This window comes from Panicum virgatum, chromosome 2K, assembly GCF_016808335.1.
Source record: "Panicum virgatum strain AP13 chromosome 2K, P.virgatum_v5, whole genome shotgun sequence".
In the NCBI taxonomy this organism is placed as follows: domain Eukaryota; kingdom Viridiplantae; phylum Streptophyta; class Magnoliopsida; order Poales; family Poaceae; genus Panicum; species Panicum virgatum.
Window position 1 is genome coordinate 50,344,209 of NC_053137.1, and position 13,758 is coordinate 50,357,966.

Consider the following 13,758-nt stretch of genomic DNA (forward strand, 5'->3'; position numbering starts at 1 on the left):
TATGCTGCTGATTTGGATAGGCGCAGGTCACTCACAGGATATGTGTTCACTGTTGGCAGTTGTGCTGTGAGTTGGAAGGCTACTTTGTAGTCTGTTGTTGCTATGTCTACCACAGAAGCAGAATATATGGCTATTGCTGAAGCGTGCAAGGAGTCGGTTTGGCTGAAAGATTTATTTGCTGTGCTTTGTGGAGTTGATTCTTGCATTGACCTGTTCTGTGACAGTCAGAGGGCTATTTGTCTCACTAAAGATCAGATGTTCTATGAGAGAACTAAGCATATTGATGTCAAGTACTATTATGTTCGTGATATCATCTCACAAGGTAAATTGAAGGTATACAAGATCAGTACTCATGATAATCTTGCTGATATGATGACAAAGACAAAGTCAGTTCCTGTTGCTAAGTTTGAGTTTTGCTCAAGCTTAGTTGGTTTGACAGCTTAGCCTAATAGGCTATTTGGCGTCAGAAGTTTTGTTCTTTGTTGTGTTCAGGTGATGATTTGATTTATGCTACAAGAAGGAATTTGTCTCAAGGTGGAGTTTGTTATATTGTGATCCAAATTCATTGCACAAAAGAAAAGGCTAGGGTTTGCTCCTCGACATTCTATTCCTCTTGTAAGCCGCCGTTAGGCGTTGTAAACACACACCCGATATAGTGAAGATTTGCTGGCTGGCGCCCGTGATTTTTCCCTTTCGCATTGGAAGGGTTTTCCATGTTAAATCCTCGTGTCTCCTGTGGTTTGATCTTGTTGTTCTTCGCCGTTTCTTCGCCGTAGTTTCTAACACCCACCAGGAAAGGAAGGTATATATCATATATGCCGCCAAAAATGAAGATCCTTGAGTACTAGAAGAAAAACACCTAATCTAAGTACCTAACAAAATTACAAAATTTCATCAATACCTAAAATTATATTGCGGTGATTTTATTTCAATCTTTGCATACATATAAACTAAAATAAAAACAAAACTAAGTGAATATCCAAAATTGTATAGTTACAACTTTATTTCTATATTTGCAAACATAATTAAGAAATGGAAAATTGTTCAAGAGTTTTGGTCTCGTGATAAATGCCACCGAAGCTAAGATTGTGGAGGAAAAGGGACATGTCTACTGTTAGCAGCCAATCATCCTAGCTACTAACACGGATAGATCTAACAGTAATGCTATAGAACCGATGTCCGAAATCATTAAAAAATTGGACATTCCAACATATGTTGCAACAGTTAAGTATCGATGTTGCAACTATTGTTTTCTGCATATATCATAGTAAATGCTACATGAAACATAGTGTTCTTGTTGCGGCGAAAATTTTGTATCCCAGAGTTGAACAGTAGAGTCATTTTTTACACATTATTTCTCATGTTGCAAAACAGTGACCGTTAATGTTTCACTAAGTAAATTTTAATGTTTCGGTAGAGCATTCCACGAAAAATTTCTCATTAGATGTCCGGAGGTTAGCAGCCCCGTACGTAGATCTAATAGCCCAGAAAATGATTAAAAATCCACCGCCGAGTGATAGATAGTCTCGAATCTCATTCTCTCGTTCAACAGTTCGACATGCAGTTAATAATTAAAACGCCTCATCTCCAAAGTCGATCATAAGCAGATTACTAGTCAATAAAACCATCAATCAGAGGCGTCGACTGGATGGGCAGCCGAGTAGCCGACGACCAACCGACCGATCACACCTAGATATAGCTAAGCTCTACTAGCATCCAGCGACAGTCGCTAAGATTAACATATCCTTTTGGTTGATGATGATTCCGATCCTCGACCTCACTCTCCCTCCTAGCAAGCTACACAAACTACTAGCTACTACCTGCAAGCTGGTCTCGTTCGATCTGCTGGGTTTTTAACCTTCTTGATGAGAACTGGCGAAGCACCACCATGCATGCGTCCATGCATGCGTCATATACGCATGCAGGGACGCATGAGCGCGCCGCTGCGGCGGCGGTCAGATCAGCGCCGCCGCCGCCGGTCGACGAAGGCCGCTGCCGGCGCCGCCACTAGCTGTGGCCCTGCTGCGGCTGCTCCTGCGGCGCCCTGGGGCGGGTGACCCAGAGCGAGCTCAGCGTGCGGAGGCGGTGGAAGTAGTCGGACACCGCCAGCAGCGACCGCGCCATCTGCCGCGTCGTCAGGATCTGGTGCAGCCGGTGCAGCGTCTGCTGCCGAAGGCTCTCCGCCTGCATCGTCATGCATGTGTTCATCGTCAGAAGCTCGATTGTAACTAAAATTAACAGACACCACACACAACACACAATGCGAGCTACAAAAAAAATCTAAATTAGGAACAGATCATATATCTTTCTATATATAGATGCCACTGTCATCAGAACTATTATCTGACGTTTTGCCATCGTCACACCAGAATCAGCCGGCAGCACTATTTTTGCAGTGGCCTAAATAAGCCTAATCGATAACAACAGTCCACGCACGCAACCCTGTTTGTGGCAGCCATGAGCAGGTGAAGGCAGCCTAAACAATGCCGGCATCAAGGTTTACCCACCCAACATGGAAAGCTGGATGAGCAAGCAAGTGGTTCGGCACTATGTCCTACCATCCAAACAACTGTCTGCATCGATCGATCTGTTAGCCATGGCAAGTCGTACGCTATATAGGCAACGTATCTAGTGCAAACCAAGGACCTCGTGCAAATCCGTGCAAACTTACTAAACAAAATTTCAAAAAAATCTGAAAAAAATCATGAATGTGCTTCTCAGATTACATCATCTATATATAAAATTTCATGGTCAAATTCGTCTTACTCTAGAAGTTACAAAAAAGACAAATTTGAGATGCATTTGAACCATTATTGTTGTCAGAAAATTTGTCTTTTTTTTTAATTTTAGAGTAAGATGAATTTGACCATAAAATTTTGTATATTGATGAGGTAAGCTGAGAAGCACATTCATGATTTTTTTTCAGAATTTTTTGAAACTTTTTTAGTAGGTTTGCACGGGTTTGCACAAGATCATTGGTTTGCACCAGATACGTTCCCCGCTATATATATACTACTGGGTCTCCATTTCTGGGATGACGACAGTTGGGTGCTTTTTAGTAATGCTAACTAGAACCTAATCCCTGCGTCTGCTCTGCCGGCCTGCACCTGGCGTGCGTGCTAAACATATCCAAACCGTTTGTTTAATTAGTCTGACTAATCATCAGCTGCACTGTCGATCTCAAGTTAATTAGGTGAACCATCCAAGCCGATCCAATGTACCTTGCTTCAACTAATGATAGAATATGTGTGTATATAAGTGTGCCTTGATGGATCGATCGATCTCGTTGTGTTGGTTGAAGCTCTAACTAACCCATTACAGCGACAGCGATCGAATTAGGAGGAGGAGTGACACTGAAGATAATTAAACTGCTAGTCGATCGATGGATGATGCAGATGCATGAGAACAGTGTGCATGCATTATGATTGGTTACTTACTTGTCTGACGAAGCCCTCGAGGGTGGAGAGCTTGTTCATGGCGGCGGCCATCTGGCCCATGTAGTTGGCGACGTTGGAGGGGCAGCTGAGCGCGTCGGAGACGACGGTGTCGGAGAGCGACTGGTAGAGCGCGTCCAGGCCCTGGCTCAGCGCCTCCTCCGTCTCCAGCGCCGACTGCTGCAGCCCGTACACGCCCACGATCTGCTGCTCCGTCAGGGGCTCCACGTGGCTCAGCAGCATCTGCATGCATTATTATTGTGTCCATGTGAAACATTAAGCAAAGCAGTAAGTAACACATGATTGATGATGATGCTATGCATATACTAATACGTGACCAGGAGCATGCATGCATGCTTATGCGGGATGTGATGGAACGATGAAGCTGGCATGGTCGTATAATGAGCATGGAGCACACTCGTGTCCAGTTTATGCTTAGCTAGGTCCACAGACATATATAGTTGTAATCATCACATGCAAGTCCATGAAGTTAATAAGGTTTTTTATCGACAGCCAGCAGAACAAAAATTAACTTAAAGTTTTAATATATGTATATATATAGCCTACTAATGACTATTAATATTATATATGTTGCCTCTCCTACGTTCAGGCCAGATCCAGTTTCCGAGCCGTCGCCATGACCCCCATTTCCACAAGTAGGAGAAAGACAGGCCGGCAGTTTCTCATCTCAATCTTCAATGTGCCCGAGGGATCACGCCTAGCTCTAGATCGCCGCCCATCTCGGTATGCGCCGCGCGCATGCAGGCGCGCCCCGCGAATGTTGCGGAGCATGCCTGCCCGCGGCGCAGACCGAGATGGGCGGCGATCTAGAGCTAGGCGTGATCCCTCGGGCACATTGAAGATTGAGATGAGAAACTGCCGGCCTGTCTTTCTCCTACTTGTGGAAATGGGGGTCATGGCGACGGCTCGGAAACTGGATCTGGCCTGAACGTAGGAGAGGCAACATATATAATATTAATAGTCATTAGTAGGCTATATATATACATATATTAAAACTTTAAGTTAATTCGCCCCGCGAATGTTGCGGAGCATGCCTGCCCGCGGCGCTCCATCGATCGACAGAGATCGACGAGGGTCCCGGCGCATCAATGCCGCGGATCGGAGATCGCCCGGCGGGCCGGCAGGCATCATCCCATCTCCATGGCCGGGAAGCTTTCATGGAGGGCTGCCGTGGAAGGCGAGGCTGCCCTACCCATTTCCGGCAACGACCACCTTATCCGAAGATTTCGGCTGCTTCAGGCTACTTCCTAGGAGTAGTTGCTACAGCTATGTACTGTGTGTCTGTATACCAATTACCAACTCCTTCTGCACGGCTTGTTGCATGCTGCTGCCTGACGTGACTAGTATCAATTCTAATGCGAGCAGTGGGACTTTTTTTTTGTATGCGTCGCAATCATGTAAAAAGATATTGATGCTCTTAAGTTTTATATATATATATATATATATATATATATATATATATATATATATATATATATATATATATATATATATATATCTTGCTGGTGAAAGCTGAATTTTTGGGTGTTTATTATTTTCCTAACGACGTCATCGTCGGTAGTAAAGGAACCTAACTTTTAGTGCATATATATTGTGCCATATAAAAAACGATTCACGTTTTCTTCTAAGTTTACATTGGCCTCTCCTTGAATATTTAGTTTCAAACTATTCTAATTATATAACTTCCTGTATATATGTTCTGCCTTGACCAATCTAGCTACGTACCGCGCACCTAAAAAGGTACTACCTCCATCCCCAAATAATAACAATTAACTTTATAAATTTTCAAAGTCAAACATTTTTACTTTGACCATATCTTCAAAAATAATTATTTTAAATAGAAAATATGATATGTTACGGTAGTTGGTTTCATTACGAATAAACTAATACTCCGTATGACACTTATATTGTCAATCTTTATTTTCTTTAAGTCAAAGTTTAAAAGGTTTGACTCGAAGAGAACCTAAAAATTGCATTAAATTAATGCCATGAATAACTACTCCGTACCAATCAAACCCAATCCTAGGTGGGGTAGGCTTTTGTAACTGTAGTTCTTGTATTTTTGCACGGACTGAAATTGCTATACCAAACTTTTTAGGGGGTTTGCAGGGATATATGATACGGTCAAGTTTCTAGAAGCAATAGTTTTCGTCACCGATGATGATCCACTGACGTCGCTGTAATGTAAGTGCCATGGAGATCGAGGTGCTGCCCGTCAAATAATTATCTACGGTAGCTATTGACTCTCTCTAGGGTTAGGGTTAAGCAGTCACTCGGGTTTCCAGCAGGTCATGAAAGGCCTAGAGAGATGGGATCCATGGACGAGGACGCACCTTGATGACCTCGGAGGGGCGGAAGCCGCCGAGCCAGAGGAAGCAGCGCTCGGCGGGGCTCCTCCAGACGCCGGAGATGAGGTGGAAGACGTCGCCCTTGATGGCGCCCTCCTTGATGCCCATCATCTCGTCGTGGTGCGCCAGGCAGCTCTCCACGTACATCTGCAGCTCCCCCTCCGGCAGGTGCTGCTGCAGCGCCGCCCGCAGCTCGTACATCAGCCGGTAGTGCTCTTCCTGCCACCGCCCGTACTCCACGTCGAACATCGCCGCCTCTGATGGATCGAATAATCCATGATCGCCGCCTCTGAACTTATCAATAATGGAATGGAAAGAGGCCAGTTAGAGAGCTGGTGCACGTACCTGAGCTGAGGCCGTCGATGCCGCCGATGGGGACGCCTTTGCCGGCGACGCCTTGGTCGGCGAGGAGGCTGCTGTTGGGGAAGAAGACTCCCTACAGATTTAATTATTTTTTACATATTTGTGCAGAGATCAGTTGAGGCTTCAGAAAAGGGTCAATGGCTACATGCACATTTCAACCTCTTATCGATCAGCTATCCATTATGGGTACCCATCCATTATTACCTGAGCTCTTGCAGTGTGAAGTTCTTGTTCGAGCTGAGCTAGCCTGATCCTGCTGGACTCCAGCTGCTGGATGTAAGCCTGTTGCAACCAAGAGAGGTTAAATTATTCCGAATTGAAATTGCATTGGCATGATGGGCAAAAAAACAAAGAACAATGTTAATGTTTGGTTTTGATTTCTTTTTTCTTGTATTTTTTTTCTCCATGTTGGTTGTCAATAGTCAGCTGTCAATTCACTCACCTTCTTCCTAAGCCTGCTTTTCCTTGCTGCCTCCCTGTTCTGGGCCAGCCTTCTCAGTGTCTGCACGTGTAAATTAATTGCAGCATGATGCATAAGCAGTAAACAAAATTAGTGAAAAGAATTGACTACTAGCTACTGGTGTTCTTTATTTGTCTGTTCCCACAATACAATTAATAACTAATTCATTAAGACTTGAGGCTTGAGAGTATCATAATCCATTACTTTCGGATCGCGTTCAGAGGTCGATGTGCCCCTCCTGTGATCCTTCTACAACCACCAAAAAATGGGGGGAAATTAAGCAAGCCCAGGGAAAACAGCCACACGCACTACGAAAATGAGCTTGTGCGCGTGGAGCAAGCCACCAAATTCATATTCAAGAGGAGCACTAGTTAACCACTCACCTTATTGGCCAGTGCAGGCTTCACATCCTTGGTCATCCCGGCCGCTGCAGGCTCAGCACCGGCAGAAGGGAAGGGTTGGTGCTGCAGGTGGTGGTGCTCCTGCTGCAGCCTCCTGCTCCCCGCCAACTCCTCCATGGCGGCCTGCTGGTGATGGTGATGGTCCGGTGACCTAGGCTGCTTGGATCCCACCGGCGCCGGGGACAGGACTAAACTAATCTCCCCCTACCAATCGCGCATCAGAGAGATCATTTGTCAGTTAAACAACCAAATAAGTCGAAATCATCTGTCAACGGCAGCAGCTACAGGCCTGCAGCATCTGAAAAGACAATGAGTGCCTCAACAAATCTGAGATGCGTGGCTGCCTTACCTTCGGCGATGGCTCCACATGCATGGGCTGGGAAGGGAAGATGTTGAGTGTCTCTGCATCCATGAACAAGACAAGAAAACAAAGCAATGGCCTGGTGAGAGTCTGTAGCTAGCTCTAGAGTGGGGGGAGAGCGGCAGCATGTACTCATCAGATATCACACACACACACACACACATATATATCCACACTGAGCTCTGAAGAAGAGCTTGAGAGAGGCTGTGGCCTGGGGCGCTGCATGCAGCACGAAGCGGTCCTCAATCATGGCGGTACCAGCTAGCTGGGCGCCGGCCGGGCAGTGCCAGTGTGCAGTACAACAGGAAGTGGCACGAGAAAGCTGGAGATACGGGACGGCAGGGATTCGCGCAGCAGCCACAGCTAAGGCGTGCTTGTACAGTTGTACTGAAACCGAAAGGGAATTGATAGGATCGAGTCAAACATGCATGCATGTACAGATGCTGCTTGCGCGCACTGCTAGAGGGGGGAGAGGGGGGAGAGAGAAGGGCGTGCATGGAGAGAGAAGAGAGAAGAGGGGGAGAGGGAGATCAGTGGCCACTAGCCAGCCACTGGCGTAGTACTGGAAGAGATCGATCATCCCCTCTGCGTGTACTGTTCTGCCGCGGGCACATGCAGCTCGATTGCGGCGAAATCATTGAGCAGTCCTGTCCGTTACATGTCACAGTCCGACCGGCCGGAGGTAGGGGAAGAGAGAGAGGAAGAAGAGGGGAAGAGAGAGGAAGGAGAGGAAGCAAGAAACAAAAAGGCAGAAAGCTAGAGAGAAGCTTTCTTGGCTCCATGCATGGACTTTGAGCTAGCAGCATGTATGTTCTCGCCGATTCCCTGGCCTGGTCCTCCAAAGCGCTGCGGATTTGCAGCAGATCCTGGTCAAATGGGGTACCTGCCTGAGAATCTGCTGCGGCCCGTATCGCCGTTCTTGATCTCACATGCCTGGCCCCGGAAAAGGATGCGCGTTTCTGCACTGCGTCTCTGACTGCTCTGCACCGATCGAGACGGAGAGCATCGGATCGGAGGATTAATCCCTGCAGCTAGCTATCCCGTCCACACCACGACGCCTATCCATCCATCCTTAACATGTATTTCTGGGCCTAGCTATGTTTCTATTACTAAATGCAGTCAAAAAAAAAAAAAAACAGCTAGTAACTGATGATAGGACTGCACTAGTCTACAAGCGTTACTACCGCTGACGATCAGTTGCATTTGACTTCCTGCAAGCAGAAAAAGGCAAGCAAAAACATGGCAACTGCAGTTGAATTCCGGTCGGAGAGCTGCATGTGCATGCGTAGTAGTAGTAGTACACAACACTTACGCCTTTGCTCTTGGTGCGTGGCGCCATGGCCGCTTCCGTGATCCAGGTACATGAACAAGGCCTGGTCCAGCTCCCCCAGATGGTCATACGCCCCTGACGCCTCCTTGCCGCTCCTGCTTTGTGTTCGCAACAGAAAGATACATATATATAATTAAATATGTTATGAGTGATGACGCTGTAACATTTATGCAGCAGATGCGTTTGCACAGGATTTGAGGACTGATGAAACTCTGAAAGCCACTGCACCATACATCATCATGAAATCATGCTGCTATAAGCTAAGCTTTATTTGGCCTGTGTGTGTGTGTGCGTGTGACTGCATGGCGCTAGTCATTATCTCTGGTCCAACCTCTGCCGGATGGGAACAGGAGAATAATATGGAATCTTCTCTAGCTTGTAGCATTTATCTGGCAACCCAGAAAAATATGGCTAGCTATATGTGTACAGCCTCGAAAATTCATGTGTGCAAGCTATACTCACTGAAAGGTGAAATAAAAGAGAGAAAAGCAAACAATATATGTCAGTTGCCATGTATGTCCTAATGTAAATTAATATTCTTGTCCTTGTTCTGAAAACATGAAATAATTAGTGTGCACTTGGATTCAAGATTCAAAAGAAAGACTAGCCAGTGATTTGTTAATCAATTCACAGCAATTGTTCAACTATCTGTCACCAATAACAAATGAAAGCACCGGATTTTAATTAAATCTATATAGTTGGTTTAGGAACCATCTGCCACACTTTTGTCCTCTTGGGAGAAGGAAGGAGGAAGAAGAAATGGAAGAATCAAATCCGGTCGTCAGGCATATCAAAATCAGAAATACTCCAACAATCGCACTCAAATGATTTTTTTTAAGGGCCGGATAGCAGATAGCGCTAGCTGCTATGTGGTTTTGTTGCGGAATCAAAAGAATCGCGGGAGATTTCAGAAAGGAAAAAAAAAGATCGGTGCAAAGGCGATGAGTAGTAAATGCAAAATTCAGTGCACACGCATGAAGCAGAAGCACAAGAGTTAAATTTTGCATCAGCTAAGCAAAGGAAAAATTAAATCACTAGCATGCAAAATTCAGTGGTGCAAGACTGCAACAAGACGGCCGGTACCCTACCCTTCGTAGCTAGCTAGAAACGGGCTACCGGCCGGATTCGCCAAGAGAAAAGCATGAGAAGGAAAGACTGGAAAGCAAGCTCAAAACCAGGGCAAAACCGAAGGAATCAGTCAATCAGCAAAGAAAGAAGATCAGACAAGCCGCGAGCAGCCAGATCAAATAATCAAACCCCAAGGGAATGGATCATCGACCGACCGATCGAGAATTCAAGAACAAGCCATCAGAAGCAGCACAAACAAACCAGCGCTGAGCTGGGATCGAAGAATTCAACAGCAGGCAGGAAGAAGAAATAGAGAAATTTACATGAAGCTCGCGGCCGCCGCATGCATGGAGGAGGAGGAGGAGGAGGACGGAGGCTGGTGGTGGTGGTGGCCGCCGTGGTGGCTGTTCATCATCCCGAAGGAGATGTTCATCTCCTGCTGCTGCTCCCTCAAGCTGCCGCCGCTCGCCATGGCGGAGAGAGGAGCGAGCGCCCGGTAGTCGACCGATCAGGCGATCACTGGTGGCGACCGCAGGCGCACGCCGACACGGCCTGCGCGCAGGCGGCGTGCGTGTGTATATATCCCCGGGGCGGCCGCAGTGAGGCCCTAGGAATACGGTTTGACTCGGGGCCGGGGGGAGAGGGCTAGCGGCCAACGCAACACCTCTATCCCTCCACACTAGTGAACCACCTCGTGACCAAATCTTTCTAGGACGCTAGTCATTTGTGACGGACCTTGGAGCCTAGCTATCTAATACTAACAAACCACTAACTAGTAGTTGTGTTCTAGTGCTCTTCCTTCGGCTCCTCTCTCTCTCTCTCTACAGTTCTCTCTCTATCTCTAAAGCTCTCTTGCTGTTGATGATCGGTGTGTATCTCTGGGCTGGATTTTGTGCAGATGTGCCTATGGATTCCAGGAAGGAAGGTGATGACCTATTAATGGCGAAACAGACTTTCTGTTTGGCGCCATGCTCGCTGCATCTAATGAGGGCGATGCAAACAGCCCCGGCTTTTCTCCCTCTCTTCCTCGCCGTTCTTTGCTTTAGTGAGGGAGGGGAGGGGGATCGGAGAGAGAGAGCAGGTGAAGAAGACGTTGCCGCCTTTAATTTCCTCTCCCCCCTTTCGCACCGAAACCCTGTTCCTTCCCCCATTTGCATTTCCCACCCTCTGACAGAAGCGTATCCAGCGTACTCTTTGCATTTTGCTCTCTTCTCTTTTTTTTCCAAAATAAGTCTTGACTACTTATCGGAATTTAGAAATTCTATGGAACACGCAACAGACAGCATATATATCTGTAGTCTGTAGACGAGACTAGGGGACTAACATGCATATTGCTATTCTTAAAGATATCATCAGAACCTTTTCTCTTTTTTTTGAAAAGGGGACAGTTGCAACAAGTTGCAGCCCGTCCCGTTTCAATTTTTCACTAGCTCCCAGTGAAAGTCAACCCGTGTTGTACGCAGCAGAACAGGAGTTTGAAGCAAAAGCCCGGCCGGCATGCAGTTGCAGAAAGGTGCCTGGAAAGCCAGCAGTGAGCGAAGGCACCTAGCTAGAAGACACGGCGAGCTGAGGGAGGTCCGTCTGAAGGAGTGAATTGAAAGAGCAGGGCAAGGGGAGTAACTGGCCTCGGCAGCTTGACCGGATCAAGCGTGCCGGCGGGCCACGACAAGAACCGCCTGCCTGGCCGTGCCCTGGTCCAGAGCCGAGAGCACCTCCGGTCAGGCAGGCCCGGAGAGAGAGAGAGAGAGAGAGAGAGAGAGAGAGAGAGAGAGAGAGAGAGAGAGAGAGAGAGAGAGAGAGAGAGAGAGAGAGATCGGTGGGGAGTTTGTATGTGAATGCTCCTGTTGCGTGCAGTGCGGTTGCGGCTCTCGAGGCACGCGCGCCGTCCCACCTCCCAAAATCATCAGTCTCCTGAGCCTGAGGCGAGGTGAACCCTCGCTCCCGTCTCAAAAATTTACGTGGCCGCATCCCTTTCATTCCGTTCTCATCCCCACCGCTCTAGCTCGTCTTCGTCTCGCTCCAAGATCCTCCGGAAAATCGACTTGCCAAATGCAGATTGCCAGGTGTGGCACTCGGGGTGTACTAGTGCGGAATTTCACAAAGAACTCGCGAGGATCAGTTCGATTCCGTCGAGAATTCGGGGGCGAGTTCTCACGTCCCGGAACGGGATCGGCCTCTTTTTACCGTAGCTTCGAAAAGCGAATGGAGTGAAGCTGCGCTTGAATCTTTTATTTATGTACACCTATTTTTAAAACAAATAAGATTTTCACCTATTTTTTTTAGTTTGGTCCATTTGATTTTGTCCGTTTTGTATTATTGACAGGTGGATCTTAGTCCATCCCGTATGCGAGTTAGGCCAACCTCTATAAACTGCATGTAGCACGGGCGCCGATACGTATCGGATACTTATACTAACTTTATCTGTAGCAACACACGGGCATAATTATCTAGTATTTATCTATACATATTACTAAAGCGAGTAAGGTTTGCACCCAAATTTTTGGTTTGGTACGTTGATTTTGGTCCACCTGTGTTAGTGACAGGTGGGCCTTAGTCCATCCCATATGCGAGTCGGACCAACTCTCTCCATCCACGACTCGATCACACAGATCACTACAAATTAGTGTAAGGGGGCATCAATACATATCCGATGCATCATAATTGCTTAGTCTATTTCTAAAGCATGTAACATTTCCAACTTATTTTTTAGTTCACTTGGTCCAACTTCTACCATTGATATGTGGGTTTTGGTCCATCGGGAGTCGGACCAGCCTCGTTCATGACTCAACCCTAAATCTCTACAATTAAATTAAAGAACGGACGATTATACATATCCGATACTTTATACGGTATTTTTCCGTAGTACGAGCATATTTGGCTAAGTAAAACTATGGAAGTACACCCCTGGCATGGAGCAGAAGGGGGAATTCAGGACTGATGGCGCGAGAGGGGAGGAATTCTGGAGGAATTGAATGGGGCGCATGCATGACATCTTGACATTGGCGATCTCGAGATGCCCAACTCTCCCTCTGCGACTACAATTATTCTTCTTTCTCCGCCTGGTGCGGTGTAGAGAATTGAACCTTTCTCAGTCGGCGTACAGAATACTAGTTGCTGCCCATGTCAGCTGGAGACTTGCGACGGAGCGTCGTCAGTCGGCACGAACAGGCTCCTGCCTGGACTCGCAACATGTGACCCCGGGTTAGAGCGGCCGTACGTCAGGTATGCATGGTGCATCAGGAAGTTGTGTTCAGTGAGATCATTTTGGAGAGTTTGCAGTAGCGGTTGATTGTCTAACGACAGTCAGGTTCAGATACACATACAGACGGGCCTGGATTTTAAAAAGAAAGATCATGTCTGCAGTCTGCTACAATGTTTGGTCAGCACGGAGAAAGCAGTGTTGAACAGGTGATTCAGTGAAAAAATGGAGCAGTTACAGAAATTGTGCAGACTAGGTCGTCGGCTATTTCTTTTATCTGACGCACAAAAAATCAGAAGAAGCGTTGACGCCTTAGCCTGAATATTCAATGTCCAAACCGAGGTTCTCCTTTTCCCCCAAGGTTTGGAAAATTGGAAGAAAGAAGAAAGACCATTCAGAGGGGAAAAAAATGAATTGGAAGAAAGAATTTTTCAAGGAATCTAAATATATCTACTAACATTTATCCTTCTAAGAAATGCCACATACACTAGCATTTCTGCAATCGCCAAGGGACAGGGACGCGCCTCGCTAGGATGTGGGAGATGCCCTTTCGTCACTGGAGATGAAAAGGTTCTGCTGCTCTGGTTTTCCCTGCATCTTTGGGTCAACCTGTTTTCTGCAAGGTTAAAAAAAAACATGCATGAAACTACAGCTGTCGACGCGAGCCAGTATCCCAGTACTGCAGCTCCCGGTAAACGTCAAACGGTTACCTGACATCCCGTTTCACGGCTCGATGTTCTGCTTGCCAGAGGGCTCTTTTTCTGGCCCAGTCT

The 13,758-nt window shown here is 46.8% G+C and overlaps 1 protein-coding gene across 1 annotated transcript; it reads right to left on the reverse strand.

Moving 5' to 3' along the window:
* Positions 1–1,521: 1,521 nt before the first annotated feature.
* LOC120683133 (transcription factor TGA2.3-like) lies at positions 1,522–10,351 on the reverse strand. Its single transcript, XM_039965163.1, has 11 exons — positions 10,110–10,351; positions 8,701–8,813; positions 7,377–7,429; positions 7,010–7,231; positions 6,831–6,875; positions 6,609–6,668; positions 6,371–6,448; positions 6,149–6,239; positions 5,789–6,060; positions 3,438–3,677; positions 1,522–2,184 (listed from the first exon to the last, which is right to left on the reverse strand). Exons 1-11 carry the CDS (start codon positions 10,256–10,258, stop codon positions 2,008–2,010), a joined length of 1,500 nt encoding a protein of 499 aa, XP_039821097.1. The 5' UTR covers positions 10,259–10,351; the 3' UTR covers positions 1,522–2,007.
* Between the last annotated feature and the right edge of the window lie 3,407 nt (positions 10,352–13,758).

Excerpts from the sequence above, each read along its gene's own strand:
- LOC120683133 (XM_039965163.1), bottom strand. The coding sequence starts at position 10,258 with ATGGCGAGCGGCGGCAGCTTGAGGGAGCAGCAGCAGGAGATGAACATC. Across the intron at positions 8,814-10,109 it reads GCGGCGGCCGCGAGCTTCAT|GAGCGGCAAGGAGGCGTCAG; the intron begins GTAAATTTCTCT and ends AACACAAAGCAG. Across the intron at positions 6,240-6,370 it reads TTCACACTGCAAGAGCTCAG|GGAGTCTTCTTCCCCAACAG; the intron begins GTAATAATGGAT and ends TTAAATCTGTAG.